The sequence below is a fragment of the Pararge aegeria genome, chromosome 21 (genome assembly GCF_905163445.1).
Source record: "Pararge aegeria chromosome 21, ilParAegt1.1, whole genome shotgun sequence".
Lineage (NCBI taxonomy): Eukaryota > Metazoa > Arthropoda > Insecta > Lepidoptera > Nymphalidae > Pararge > Pararge aegeria.
This window is the reverse complement of record NC_053200.1, coordinates 2,627,432-2,643,571: the sequence shown is the minus strand read 5'-3', so window position 1 is coordinate 2,643,571 and position 16,140 is coordinate 2,627,432. Positions and strand designations below refer to the sequence as shown.

The 16,140-nt window shown below is 34.4% G+C and overlaps 2 protein-coding genes across 4 annotated transcripts in view; one reads left to right on the top strand and one right to left on the bottom strand.

The window, feature by feature from the left end:
- LOC120633081 (retinal-specific phospholipid-transporting ATPase ABCA4-like) overlaps window positions 1-4,544 on the top strand; it is a 42,272-nt gene extending 37,728 nt beyond the window's left edge. For 2 of the 3 annotated variants that reach the window (XM_039903178.1, XM_039903176.1), the window contains exon 32: window positions 416-1,063. In XM_039903178.1, the coding sequence (XP_039759112.1) occupies window positions 416-604 (189 nt within the window). In that variant the 3' untranslated portion in view covers window positions 605-1,063. Of the gene's footprint in view, window positions 1-415; window positions 1,064-3,332 lie in introns of those variants that run through there. The other variant, XM_039903177.1, reaches the window with a different exon arrangement.
- Window positions 4,545-12,188: 7,644 nt separating this feature from the next.
- Window positions 12,189-13,775, bottom strand: LOC120633504 (UMP-CMP kinase). Its single transcript, XM_039903720.1, has one exon. It carries the CDS (start codon window positions 13,581-13,583, stop codon window positions 12,948-12,950), a length of 636 nt encoding a protein of 211 aa, XP_039759654.1. The 5' UTR covers window positions 13,584-13,775; the 3' UTR covers window positions 12,189-12,947.
- Between the last annotated feature and the right edge of the window lie 2,365 nt (window positions 13,776-16,140).

Below are 16,140 nucleotides of genomic sequence, written 5' to 3'. Positions count from 1 at the left end.
CGGACGATTCATCAACAGCTTGCCCTTCGGTTTTGGTCTTATCGCTTTTGAGATGCCTTACTATAGGTACGACCCGGCGTCAGTTCTTGAAAATAGCAGTGCGTTGCTCTACTGGGTTCGAACGATTATCACTGACAGGTATATTACAACTAATAGACCTGATATAGGGCTAGTCGATCGATCAGTGGCGCCGAGCAATAATAGTTGACATTAATATCCACATGACGATAATCTGGTGAAAGCTTCGGCCCGAGCTTCTAGAGAAAACGGGCATATATTTAACTAGTAGCATGAATACAAAACTATTAATAAAACCGCGTAGTTGCACAAATAATACCGAGCAAAAATTTAATTTAGGTTATCCATTATAGCTTTGTAAACGTTAAACGATTGAACATTAAAATTTTCCTTTCAGACTATGTTGCACTACCACATTAACGAAACGATGCGGTACAGCGAGCTGTTCACAGAACTGGAGCGCCTCCGGGCGGAGTTTCCGAACCTCCTGGAGGACTACTCAGTCACCGAGACCACGTTGGAGGAGGTGTTCCTCTCCTTCGCGAAGGAGGAGTCGCACGACGTACCCGCACCGGTAGCTGTTTGAGTGCCGTAATAAGTGTTGTGTACGTAAAGTTCCTTTTCACTCCGTGCCTTTTATGTTTCTACACCTTATTTTATACCTACGTTAACTCATACGATCCCGTGGAAGTTACTTATGTTTTAAATTATATCGGAAAAGCGCCATCTGTTGGCAGTACGGTTTTCTAGTATAGTAATAAGGGTGCGCTCCTTTGATACTAAAATAGTCTTTCACGCGATCGAATCCTTGGCCTTATTACAAGATTCGCGAGCTCGCAATCGATGAGTCGTTTTGGCATATCAAACTCTGTATAAAGTGAAATTGACTTAACGTCACTCGTTTTAGAATCGCAAATCCTGCATTTCTGATTTTAGTTTTACAAACACTCTGTCAAAAGCCCAGCCAAGCTAAGCAAGTTTGAGCTCAAATCGAAAGAAATAAGATTCATTTTGCTCCGATGTCAAAGTATTTCCATACTCGAAAACGACCCGAAGGTCGCCCGAAGGCGAGCGAATCTTATACTAAGGCCACTGCTGTAAGCGAAAATTTCATCTATCAGACTCCAATACTTCATTACGGATTCATTCGCACGCATCTTAGATAGAACGAAGGCGACGAAAAATTCTGAACACTTTCAATAAATAAATATACCAGGGTCAATAATTTTTAAAATGGTAAAAAGTGAAAAAAAATTATAGTAGGATAATAATTTAATAAGGATAAGAAACGGTGTTTTGCCGAAAATCTCAATTTCCGGCAAAACACCGTTTCTTACCCTATAATAATTATTTTTCACTTTTTACCATTTTAAAAATTATCGATCCTGGTCTAAAAGGGTTAATTTGGTATATAACTTTTAAAAAAAAAAGCGTTTTTTACTTAATTATTTATAACTAGGTGCAGAAAACAAACTAGTTTTAGCTACAACGAGGACTTTTCTCTGAAGATTCCTGAGGAGAGAAAATGTTACGTAATAGCGCTGTTCTTTTCGCTTTCAAAATATTTTTGATAAACGTTAAAAATGCACTCCAGTAAAATATTACATTTATAGATGTGTCATCATTGTAACAAACAAGCGTAGTGTTTACAGCTGTAAATTCAGTTTCAAATAACAGCTGTTAATAAAACTGTTTAGCACCACTGTCACAAAAACTAAATATGTGTGACAAGTTTGAAAGAGGCACTATACTTTTCGCAATGTTCCATGTGAAATTAACAGCATTAATTTTAGTCATGTCAATGTATATTAAATAATATATATTGTGGGCTAACTACCGTCACTAAGAGCAGTTTTATTTAATAATGCTATTTTATATGACATCCCTAAAAAAAGGGTTATAATTATGAAACAAAACGTCAATAATATTATGATAACAATCTACCATCGATCGTTCAACCTAATTTTAGCAAGGTATTGTATTCAAACATTCCATATATTACTAAGATGCCATAGTATATTTTCATTTATTTTATTTCATATATTTTTTTGAATGAATCTCTAAAAGAAACGCTGAGGCTTATTAGTAATCGGTGTGATCGCTATAGTTCAACCGAAGTAAGAAATAAATAAAAAGCTATTTAAATATTATTATATATAAATAAATTAGTTATTTGGTGCGACTTAGTCTGATATAAGAATCGGTGATAACTCAGTGAACTTCGGAATCCCGGAACGCACCTCTAACTTTTCCAAGTTATGTGCGTTTTAAGCAATTAAAATATCATTTGCTTCAACGGTTAAGGAAAACATTGTGAGGAAACCAGCATGCCATGCCGGCTCCATTATGTTCTTAAAGGTGGAGACCACCTATCCGCACTGGCTCAGCGTGGTGGACTACGGCCTAAAACCTTCCCGTTGTGGGAACCCTTGCCCAGTAGTTGAAGTCTGATATACAATGAATATTAAGTTTCAATTGCTATAATCCGCAAAAAGCGAGAAAATCTGTGTAAATGAAATTTAATCAAATTTTTAAATAATTTCTTCAATATTTACTCTGAACTAAAGTGTTTTTTTCCAAAATTGCCAAGCGCAGAGTTAACATCTCCAGAGAAAGCTCTGGTGCCGGAGCGAAACGTACGTAGACAGGGTTTTGGAAGATCAGTTTGGTGTAGAGTATAAATATTGAAGAAATTATAAATTACACCATATAGATCCTGGTTTTCCCGGATTACAGAAAATTCAGTTTACTATTAATTGTTTATTATGGAGTTAAGAAAATTAACGCTTTCTTCTATCCAATAAGTCAGTCAAAAATATATATTAGAAATGCAATGTTTTCGCACACCATCAAGGCACTAATTTCATAGCATGGCTTCGCTTCCAGACCCCCCCCCCCCCCCCCCCCCTGTTAATCCACAAACTAGATAAACGTGAATTGACATCTGACAGCATATGTGTTCATAAAGTAAATAATCTATTTAATGCAAAATTTTCAAATCAATACTGCTATCCTAATCAAAAAGGATAGCACTACTAAATATAATCATTGATCTGAACATTTTTGGATTACCAAGATATTCAGATCGAGGATTAAATTTTGATTTAAAATTTTTTGTTTCACATGTAAATTTGGGTAAACTAAGAAACTTTATCAAAGGGTAAAAAAACCGAACATACAGCAAAATATCTTTTCGAGATAGGAATTTTCGGTACTTTTATTTATTGAAATTGTGTATAGGTTTACCCAATTTTCGGTATGTGCAGAATGACTCTATGTACACGACGGAAATAAATGTCAACTAAAACTTACAGAAAACTGGGACTGGACGTCCAAGTAAATAGGAAGGTTCACTTTGTGCCGGAAAATATGAACGAGTCCGGAAATATAAAAACAACATGTCGTCTGCAATTGTTTTTGGTGACCCGCAATTTCCGGACTGCATGATTGCTTATACAGTGCTTTTCAATTAAACTTAACGCAGACTGTCTAAAGACCTGCTTGCGGCTTGGAAGCCGTACTAAATCTTCATCGCCTAGCTTTAGTTTCTGGTACAAACAGCTCTTTTGGCATACGTGTATATTTATATGCATTTTGATACATATTATAATATTTTGTAATGTGTACTATTTATTTCTTTAAAATTCAAACTCATTTATTTTTTCAAAACATGGGAAAGTTTAGCCACAATCTGTGATAAGCAAATCTTAAGTTATATCCATTTACATGTTTGCCATTATATTTATATATTATAAGCGTTACGTAAACTGTATTTAAATGTAAGTACTTTAATATCCACGCTGATTATTTATTTGAGGCGACTATGTGGCGAAACTCTTAAGTCCGGTCTTGTACTACATTTATTGCATTCCACTGTGGCACCAAAAGTTGAGAAGATCTCTTTCGCACAACATACGGGCGGAATGAGATGGCACGACATCCGCCGCCTTTACAGAGCTTTTCTTTATTGGCGCGGATTATAAAATACAATTTCTACCGTGATGTATTAAGCCAATTGATACACAGCATTTTTTTCCTTTTATATTGTTAAAAAAAATCTGCATAAGACTTATCCACGGGAAACACTTTGAGATAGTTGGCATCCAGCTCCACCTCTCAGATTGCTTTAGTATTATTATATTATTAGTCACGTATTGTTTAGTATATAATATATAATTCCATGGATACTAAAAAGCATCTGATTTACTTAAACTTAAGTTTGCTATAGAAATAAGAGTTGGGTAATATAATATTTTTGATGTCGTATTGTGTAAAAATTGCTTATTGATTAACGTCCAAAATTTAATAATAAATCTAATCCAATATCTACAGATAGAAGATTAAGACTTAAGAAGTGCTATCCTTTTACTATTCTCTGTTGATAAGAAGAGCATTATTAAACACTATTGTATGTCCATTGTATTGTATCCCTACTTCCCTATCCCTATCCCTATCCCTACTAATATTATAAATGTCAATGTAAGTTTGTTTGTTACGCTTTCACGCAAAGACTACTTAACCGATCCTCATGAAACTTTGTACACATATTCTTGGAAGTGTGAGAAGTAATATAGGATAATTTTTATCCCCACATTAAGCTCGGTTCCTTTAACACCATAACTCCGACAAATTATTTTTTATTTATTTTTTATTTACCGATTTAAATAATTATTTTTGTACAATAGAGGTTTTGTTTTGCCGAAACTTGCTTAAACGTCTAGGTCTGATGAATGTGGTTGGAGATGGAGGACAGAACTCCTCAGAGGACAACAGCAAACCCCTCATTTAAGGCTTAGCGATACTGAATACTTAATTTTTTTTTAGAATTACAACTAAATTGAATGCCACATCAAAAAACAAAATCAAACGCAGACGAAGTCGCGGGCAACAGCTAGTATTTCATATACTTAGTAAGTTATTGTCACAAAATATCCATACAATTTTTAACAATTAACAACTTTGCTAAGCCACTTATCAAAAGATTACAGATAGATTGAATATAGGAAACAAACTTAAATTAAATCTGCAATCCGAAGATATTGGATTGGATTGATTAATAACTTCGGATTTTAGTGATCGCTATGATTGTATTATGATAAATATATTGTAACCGTGTATTAACATACACGGTTACAATATATTTATTATAACGATTGAACGCACTTAAATCCTTAATAGGCATAAGTATATATGATGTTTAGAGGTTTTGTCTATAAGCTTTATGTGAAAGCTTGCGTATTTAGTGGCGTGTACAGGCTGATCCACTTGGGCTATACTAATAAGCAAGCACAGCATATAAAATGGAAAAATCCATGTCCAGTACGTTTTTTTTTGTTTGGGTAGGCAGTGCTTCTGAGCGTATATAAATGCACGCCTACGTGCCGCCGCTGCACAGTGCGTATTTAGTTACCCAATTGCGTGATATAAGAAATCTTTTTTTTTTGATTATAAAAATAATAAATAAATTATACTTGTTCTTTTGATGGAACTAAATGCCAGGATGAAAACTAAATTGTGTGCCTAAATTCGCCCTATTTTTTAATATTGTTATAATAAACTGACCAAGCAGATGGTCCACTTGAATGTAAGTGGTACACCATCGCCTATAAACAGAGCGCAGTGCATGCAAGAAACACGTCATACAAAGTGTGTCCATAAACCTGAGGCGTAGGTATTAAAACTCGTGCGCCTGTGATTTCACCGGCCGCCACGCCCTTCGGACTGAAACAGTAAATAAATAAATAAATAAATATACTACGACAATACTGCTTGGCGTCAGAAATAAGCATGGCGGCGGTATCCCGGACGAACTCTGTCACAGACAACCCCGGCAGATAACTTATTGCGTCTTACACTGTGATACGTAGTTAAATTTACATGTATGATGAAATAGATTTTTTAAGTAGACCTCCTTTGGTCGATTTTTTATTACCTGCCTTTTAATTTAAACAAGCTCTTCGTTACTTTTTAGTGTAAAGTATATTTTAATGTGTCAAAAAATAAGAAAAACATCCAGACATAGACAAAATATTTCTTTTTTTTTTTTATCAATATGAAAAACCCTGTGGGGTTGCAGCTTTCAACTTTAAAATTATTAAATGAAATTGAATTTATGAATTTTGAATTTCTTCAAGTTCTAAATTCATAGACTCCTCGGCAGTCATGTTCTACCAAGAAGTAGCCGATTTAGCAGTTGCTCTTTTTTAAAGCCAACATTTTACAAGGATCCAAGTCTTATGAAGATTTGCTTTCAAGCAACCTCGTTAAGAAATTCATCAATTGCTTGTTAATACCTATACATTAGGAATCATGTTATAAAATATTTGAGTGCTCGACCCATATATACCTTCTGTACCTTTCGCAGACGATATTTATTTTAACACTTTTTTTTTCATCTCTAAGCATATTTACACTAATAAGTAACGCAAAGTTTGTTTAAAATATAATTCAGGTTAAAAAATAGAGTATACTTATACTTACAGTTTACACACAGTATTGCGAACCACTGAAATTTCGTAAGAATTTATTTTTCACGTTTTATACTTCAGTCAGTGAGATGTTTTTACACTCTAGTGTCCGGGACCGCACTATCCCGCTGAAGTCTGATTTATCCACAATACTTGAAATACAAGGGTATTAAACCAGACTACTCTAAAACAATAATTACATCATCATCATATCAACCCTAATGAGTTGACACCTAATATGGCCCTAACCCTAATGGGTTGTGTCACGCCACTGTTGTGGAGCACAGATTACTGTGCTCCACAACAGTGGCGTGCACAGGGTTTTCGACCAGGGTATGCATAAAGCAGGTAGATGGCATAAAATGGAAAAATTCGCCTTCAATACGAGTTATGTAAAATAATTTGGGTATGCAGTTTAGTGCATGTATGAAGTCCACGCCACTGCTCCACAATCCTCTCACTTATGAGATAGGCATGTGCCCAACACTGGGACGCGGATAGGTGATGATGATCTGCCAGTCACACTAAGTGTAATAACATCTCACTATGTAAAGACGTTACGCTACGCCAAGCGACGCATTAAGGTGCGACGGCTATTAGAAACCTATTAGGTGTCACCTCACCATACTTAACAATTTTATTTTAGAAGTTTATAGAGAAGTTACCATTCTGTTTTATTTTTTACGTCAAATTAAGTTTTTTTTGTGTGTGCCTTAAAAACTACAAGCAGTGGTCGGGTATACCGCAAAACCTTACGTTTTTATTAATGTTTTGTATTTTTTTTTCATAAATGATAGCGTTGATATATAATATACTAGATATGTAGTCACGTATAAAATCAAACAAAGTTGGCTGATGGTTCAGTGGAGTGCTTACAGGGTATGCTACCCTAAGCGGGTAGACGATATAAAATGAAATTAACTTCTAATACAAGTTATAGTAAACTTAAGGGTAAGCATAGTAAGATTTATAAAAAGCCTAATGAGATTTTCTCCATTTAATGACATCTGCATACCCTTTTATGCACGCCACTGGGTTCATGTTTAAACCATAGCATTGGAATTATATTAAATATTTAATATAAAATATTTCTTGCACCTTGTAAGTTCCGAATTTGTAATGTGCGCAAAATACTTTATATACTAGTTATTACAGTTTCACTGAATATAAAATAATATATCCGAGTAATAAAAATATATATCCGAATAATAAAAATATATATCCGAATAATAAAAATATATATCCGAATAATAAAAATATATATTTCGCCATTTTTAATGCCTCTTGGTATTTTAAACGATAGCTTTTTAAGAACTAGCAACGAAAATAGGTAACCAATTTGTATTTATTTGCGAAGTGCGAAATATCCATCTCTTCCTAATTTAAACACTTGTAACCCACAAAAAATAGCTTGCAAGTTCTTGGTTGATTACTTATTTTTTATGTCCAGCAGTAATATCTAGAATATTATTGATCAAAGCTCAAAACCCATTATTTTCATCACACCATATAATATTAGTCAAGTTTGATATTATTTAAAGCAAGTCCAAGTAATATTTAGGTATTAATTAAATTGATTTATATACATATAAGTGGCGAAAAAGGGGCTTATCGTCATTATTTTGTTGCGACACTTTAAATTGCTTGTTTTGTAAGCTAGCAGTAGTGTTCTAGTTGAAGCATTTATTATTGTAATATTAAGTATGTAATGTTTAACGTGTAACCAACTTATTGTTAGATTTACTACCGGAATTTTGGGTTTTTTTTACAACTTTGATAATCAAGTTGAAAAAAAACGTCAATTTAACATGTTACCTGTGCATGGGGCATTTTAACGCCCGAAGTTAATAATAAGAAATTTTACACTATAGCACTTTCAATGCTCTCCGTTCCACCCTCCTTCAGCTCAGCGTCAGTGGAAATGTACCTTAAGTTATCTACCCACATTTATTTCACATTTTAAGTTATCTACCTACCTAGTTTAAAAAAATACAATCTCTCCGTAATCTTTTTTTAGTATAACTTAGGTTACACTAAAAAAAAAAAACACGCAAACTTTAGTGTAATCTGAATGATTTGTTATATAAGAATCTGAATTCCTGAATATGCCGAAATGCGATTCAAGTGCACCTCGGATGAAAAGAATGTTTTTTATTCGGAATAATGAATAAAACCTTTAATAAAATTAATATTAGAAGAGTTTACCTAATGTAAACCATCTTTTTGTCACTTGTTAAAAGTAAAGTTTGTTTTCAAATTGTAAAATTATAATGTATTTATTCTTATACTCATTACTTTTTCGTTGTTAAGTATGATTAAAAAGAAATAAAAAACGAGTGCGGTAGTATAATTAAGTCGTGTGTGACTTTATTTATTTAACCGCACCCGTTTTTTTATCTTTTTAAATCATACAATAACAAAAAAGTAATGAGTGTAGATTATTAATTTAGGCGTTACCCTTCGGCGTCGAAATGTTTGATATCGTTGTTGATACATAGTCCCATACAACGCAACTAACATTGTTAATTAGAACTGATAATCATCATACATTCATCGATTTTGTATACAAACTTAGAACATCAACATCACACCAACCAACCTCCCCCCGCCCCCAAAAGTTGCGAAATATACACATTTTAATCGTTGATGCATCGAAACATCAGACTATTTGAGGTGTGCTTAAATAACTTTCGGAGTTCGGGTCATAAAACTGCCATTGATGCCAGTTCTGTTGGATAAAGACATAAGACTAGAAGAAGCTATTTATTTTTTAATTTTGTTATGTAACTGTCAATATCCGAACGATGTGGAATCCTTGTCGAAAATTAGCGCAAGAAGCTAAGCGGGCGTAATGCGCTAGGCGTTTAGCTCGCCTTAACGCCAGGGGGTCTAGCCGAACCTCACCCAATCTCACGTGGGGGGAAACGGTAGAGTCTCGGCAGATATCACGTAATATTTTTCTGCAGTGAAAAAGACTAGTCTAGTTTAGTCTTTAATAAAAATAATTAATAACAGTTTTTTTTTTAACCCAACGCAATCGAAAACAAATTATTCCGATTGGCATTTTTCTGAATAAATACCTACTTTCATGTCGAAAAATGTCACGTGAGATTTGGGAAGAGGGTAGGAGGTCGGACGAAAGCTCACGATATCTCACCGAGGGGTTGACGGGGGTCTAAATATCACCAAAATCACCTGACGAAATAAATGGACGCCAGCCCCCTTAACAAGTTACGGAAACCGGAAATGAAGTTGTGATCCTGGTTTTATATAAAAAGACAAATATGTACTTACATTCCTTTTTTTTATTAACGACTTTTACAGTAACATACAATAGAATTGGTATCATAATTATTGCTCTACGCATATAAAGTAATATAATTATAATTTATTTATACGTAACTTATTAAAACTAGAAATTTGTAAACGTTTTCAGTATTTTATTTTTTAATTGTACTATCTCATAAATACCTTATTAAGAAATAAGACTGTATAACAGTGCTTGGTTTAATAAATGTTTAAATATGTCATAACTTTGTATTATTACACCCAAATAAAATAAAAGCTGGCTTTTATTTTATTTTATCCACAGCCTATTAACACGTTGGCTGCTGGGCACAGACCTCGTCTCATAGGACAACGTTTTAGAGCATAGATCCACCACGCTGCTCTAATGCGGACTGGTGGGCTTTATTGTCACGAGTTAGTGGTAATAAACGGGGCCAACGTGCTCTCCGAAGCACGGGGATTGACACTGCCAATTTCCTAACTCCTGTAAAAAACAACACCTTATCTTTTTTTTTTTTTTGCCCAACCTGGAATTGGTACCCAGGACCTCGTTATGCTAACTAACGAGGTAATCTGGAGGGTTCTTGAATGAATCATCACATACCACAAAGATTGGTAGTCAAGGGCCGAGTGGTTTTAATAAAAAAAACATCAAGTCGCGAAAACAATCTAGTCATTAAAATATATATTTGCATGAGGAAGTTAAATTTAAGATGCTGCGTTCTCTACCCTTGAATTTAATACCTGAATACAGGAAGGAACAATTTCTGAGACTTTATACGGATAAATGAGTTTAGGTACAAATCATTCATACTTACAAAAATGCGAAAGTCTGTTAGTCCTGTTTTTTTAATTCATAAAAAAATGTCTGTTTGTTTTGCTACCTATATTCTCCACAACCGTTTAACCGATGTAATTTGACGAGCCTGCATTTTGGTGACTGACGGGTAATACTTATCCCAAATAAGCAGCTGTAATAAATCTATATATATATAAGGCAAAGGTGACTGACTGACTGACTGATCTATCAACGTACAGCTAAGTTTGTATAAGATCCTTAATTTATCAATTTTTTTTAAGTTAATTCCATTAACTTAAAACTTGTTATTACTTATATGTATTTAGATCTACTATTAGTTATTACCTGTTTTGTGTACCTAATAACAATAAAACAATAAACTCTGATTGTAGGTTTCTGATTAAAAATAAAAAAATGAGTGTTTCACATATTTTAAAAATTCCAAATCGAAAGGCATCAAATAGGGGATGAAAATTTACATACCTACTTATTAACGATTCTGATTTTTTAAGTAAATTACGTTCATATTTTTCTATTTGCAGCAATACATTTTTTTAAACCTTTTTCAGATAAAATTTACCAAATCAAAAATTTAACTTAACGTGAGCTAAGCCGCGGACAAAAGCTAGTTTAAAATAAAACAGGGCTTTCCAACCTGAGTGCCGCGGCCGCGCCGTAGTAGGAAGTACAGAGGCGCACCTCCTGCATTTAAAAAAGAACAAGAAAAATAATTTTTGAGTCTTTGTGCAGCGGTGTCACGGCTTGTCCCACACTTTGAAAAAGACGGACGGACGGACGGACGGAGACGGACGGACGGACGGACGGACGCTGACGGATTCGCGGGCTACAGCCAGTTGAAATTATATCATAAAAACCGTTGTAAAAAACCCAGTTAAAGTGTTGACTTGTTTCGAAGACTATATTAAACAAGTCAGGCATTGTTGTGTTCCGAGCTGAAGGGCGTGGTTGCCGGTGTAATAACAGGCACATGAGGTTCAACATAATAATACGCGTGTTCCTCGCATGCCCTGGGGAGTGGTGCTATGTTTATAAGCGATGGATCCCACTTACCATCAGGTGATCCATCTGCTTGATCCGTCAACTATTTCTGTTAAACTAGCTACCTATATTACTTGAATAGCGTAATCTACTGATTAATCCAAAGTAGAACATAAATATACGCAGATAAGTTTAGTAATCTTTGATGACTACGCGTGACGATAACGAGTCAACATATCATGAAACTAATACATAGCCAATATTGCTTTTTATTTACTTTAATTGAGATTCATAACCAATGTTAATGGGTACTTAATCTAAGCTAATAAGCTAAGCTATTTATTTTAAGTAAGCTTTGCCATTTCATTAGAAACGCAGCAATGATTTTTATTAAAAACAATTTTATATCACTCATGTGCAAAATAATACTAAAAATGTTAGGTACATAATTATGGTGGTAGATTCACTGTTATATAGACAATAATTTGAAGATGTGACCATGGTTGTCATCACTAAAAGGCGATGCCGGGTAGTAGAGTGAAAGAAAGTTTGTATGTTATTGTATGTACTTAAATTTGTAGGTAAATCAAATATATTGATTTTAAAATAAAACATCTGTTTGGTTTATTAAACTTTGGTCTTATTTACATATAATACATAGCTTCCAATATTTTTTTCATATTTAAAATTTTTAATTGAAGGAAACATAATTTAACATTGTATCTGTGACAACTTTTTTTACTCAATACTATATTGTGATTACATTTCATGAATCATGATTACTAAAGTTTTCATTTATACATTTACATTGTTTTATAAATAGTTAATTGTAGATAAATAATGAAATTTCTTTATAAGACTTCACTATTCATATTACATCTATAGTTCTCTTCCAAATATAGTTCTAAGTTTACAGATACTATGGCATAAGTAAATCTTCAAGCAAAAGGTGACTGGCATAAATAACTTTTGACCTTAGTAGGTATGCAACAAAAAACAACAATGCCACATAAAATGCTATTATAGTGAAGGTCTTTGAATTCATGGTAACCTTGCTTTATTGCTATACAAACTTAACAACTTTTAATATCTGATTCTTACTTTTTTACAATAAGTTTTGATTTTTTCAATACTGTCTACAGGCTATAAATATGGGAAGTCTTACACATTACCAAATAATTTTCCTAATGAATTAATAAATAAGTTAAGTGTACACAGCATTCATAAAATTATTGATAAAGTTTACCAGGAACGAGTAATCTACTTATGTCCTCTACAACTTATAATAAGATGCAAATTCCATTTAAATCTCAAACTGCTATATTACGCTTAACAAGTAAAAGATTGCAGAAGTTGGTCTACAGCTCCTTATTAATTCAATTATCTATCCGATCCAATTCATTGAATAGTTTTTTAACATCCTTAAACACTTCCTCTGGAGCTGATTCAGCATTGACTCTACGTACAAGCCCAGTTTGTTCATAATGCTCTATGATGGGCATAGTAGCGTTAAGGTAAGTATTAAATCTCTTTTGCAGGCTCTCGAGATTGTCGTCCGAGCGCCCGCTGCCCGCCGCACCACGTCCCAGGCAGCGCTCCGTACACAAATCACGAGGACACTCAAAAAAGAGTACAAACAGCAGTTTAGCTTTGTCAGACATTACGCGCTCCCAACCGTCTAAATTATCCTTATTACGAGGGAAGCCGTCGATCAAAAATCTCGTCTTACCAGACTTTTGCATTGCTTTATGTAGGAGCGAACATGTAACCTCGACAGGCACAATCTCGCCGTTCCGGATCTTCTCCTCAATCATTTCCCCGTACTCAGAGCCGGGCCTCTGCCGCTCTTCACGAAGTAAATCACCGGCAGAGAGATGCACGAATCCAAATTCTTTGGAAATAAAGGAACACTGAGTGCCTTTACCCGCACCGGGGGCCCCCAACACAAAAACAACTTCAGGCAACATTTTATTGAAGTAACTGGATAAAGACCGGAGGAAGCTATTCCACATCAAATCGTAAAATGAGACTAATTAAAATTACTGCAATCGTTTCAAAAAACATGCGCACAGCTGCCACCTTGGGCTGTTCGATTTTGACGTGTAAGCCTAATGTTGCCAACCCCAACGGCCAACACACGACAGTTGACTGACAAATTTACCCATTGAATATTTACTACTTACTGGGCTGTGGCCTGTGGTCCTAAATCTGAGCTGCCCACCATTTAATTATTCAAAGTACTTTGTAGTCTGTGCACATTTATACCTTTTTACTATGGAGGGTAGAGGTAAGGAGAGTCATCTTATATGGGAGAAAAGTTGAAAAAGTGTCCAGTTGTTGCGCTAAATAACAGTTCAAAAATCCTCCACAATAGCGCTGGTGGATGCACAGGGTATGGTATGAATGTAGCAATCGTAGATGAATTGAAGTATGCCGAGTTAAAAAATTTAATGTCATTATCGACTAAAGTAGTTAATTATTGAGAATTTCAACAACTTACGTTGTACAAAATATTGTGGTAAATATAACCTTACTTCCTTGTTTATTTTTCAAGCCTACTCTAACAATATTTATATTTGGCGCTTCTTTTAAGAGTTACCCTGATGCAAATGTGGCGCCATCCTAATTTAATACATTTTCACGACACTTTTTCATACACAGATGACTCTCCTTACCTCTACCCTCCATACTTTTTACTTCCATTGATTTAATAGGTTAGGTACCTACTTCCATTTTACTTTTATAAGAACCGAGTATACAAACACTACGAGTAGGTCTTGTTTACCTCACAGACCTTACTTTAATTTCAAGTAAAATACATTATTTTAATATTTTTACCGCCATGAACTAAAAGTACCTAACCCCATATTCAAATCATAACAGCGTTTAATCGTTTTAGTATCTCTAAGCTTCTCACATTATAAACTCAAACATCCATCAATCTGAACTTTTAGCACACTTTTAAATATAGATATAATTTCTTTAACACGTTGACTGCTGCCTAACATTAACAAATACGGTACACGAGTGCGGCAGGATTACACGCTAGGCGTGTTTTCAGCACTGGTGAAGCGTATTCGAAACAGGCGCTACGAGCATGCGGCCCCACACGCCTGGCGTGTTTAAACTTATCGCGACAGCTATGCGGCCTTTACGCAACAGGTGTGTTATTACATCACTCGTATTTTCTCATTTATTTATTGAACAACATGAAAACCCAACACTTGTCGCATTTGAATAGCAATTTGTATTTTTTTGTTGGATAAAATAGAATAAAACTTTAATGTAGTCAACACAGATTTTCTTTTTTTCAAATATAATCATTTTCTAAAGAGCTTTAAATATAGTGGCTTTACATCTGGTACTACTATTTTACTATATTCAAAATCCCGGCAACGTCAACCTGTGTGTAACTTGTGAATGTCATTTACGAATCATGATAAATAAATAAGTAAAAAAACAGTATTAAATACCTACTTACATACGAATGCGGATTGCCGACAAAGAAGCAAATTTTAAAATAATATGCATTTTAAATATAATAATCCTTCCAGTAAATATACAGAACCATTGTTAAATTTACTTTTAAATTCGAAACAATAGTAACTCATTCCTGAGTAGTTTATTGGTACCGCTGGCCGCACCGATAACGTTTATTTAAGACGATAAGAAAAAATAAGGATGCGGATGCATCGTTTTGTAATTCTGTCGGTATAATGGAATGCAAACCGATATTTATAAAATAAATTATTGACGATACCGATACCAATGAAAATAGTGCAGGCGAACTCAGGCGTACAAATATTAAAAAATATACAAATAGACGTCAAACTTATGTTGCGGATACCTTTATTGCAGAAAAACATTGTAGAGTATGCTAAAATATAGGACGACGATCCTATATCGATATCAATATCTATTTCGCGTCCCTATAAAATATTTTAAAACAATGCAATTATCTAGGTGGGTATTATTTAGTGATCGATGGTATTATACTATTGTTGCAAATATTTGGTCGAAAACATGTTTTTTATATGAACTTGTTAGTTATACGTGTGATGGTCGATTCTCTCGATGGCATGGGAATTATTAAGAAAAACACTCATGTATAATGATTAGATAACTCACAAAACAACGAATTTTAAGTAGGTATACTGTCTAATATATAATAAAACGTAATTGCGTTAACGTTTAACTAATATTTAATAAAACGTACTTGCGGTAACGTATAACACACTTGTTGCGTAAAGGCCGCTCTAACAGTATATTTAAACAACACAGCGTTTGTGTTTGCCGCACTCGCAGAACGCCGGAAAAACACGCCCAGCGTGTTCGGCCGCATCCTTGTAGGTACATTTATTTTAACACGCCTAGCGTGTTCGAGCCGCACACGCGTTACGTAGTTTTCAAACACAAACGTTGTGTTTTCAGCAGCCAACGTGTTAATCTTCCCCTTCTTCGTCACTTCTGCCGGAACTCTTTTTTTTTCACCATTAGGCATATATAAACAATTGAGCTTTGCTCTATGCATTCGTAGTGCGCTTTGGCCTCTCGGGTATAATTTGGCAA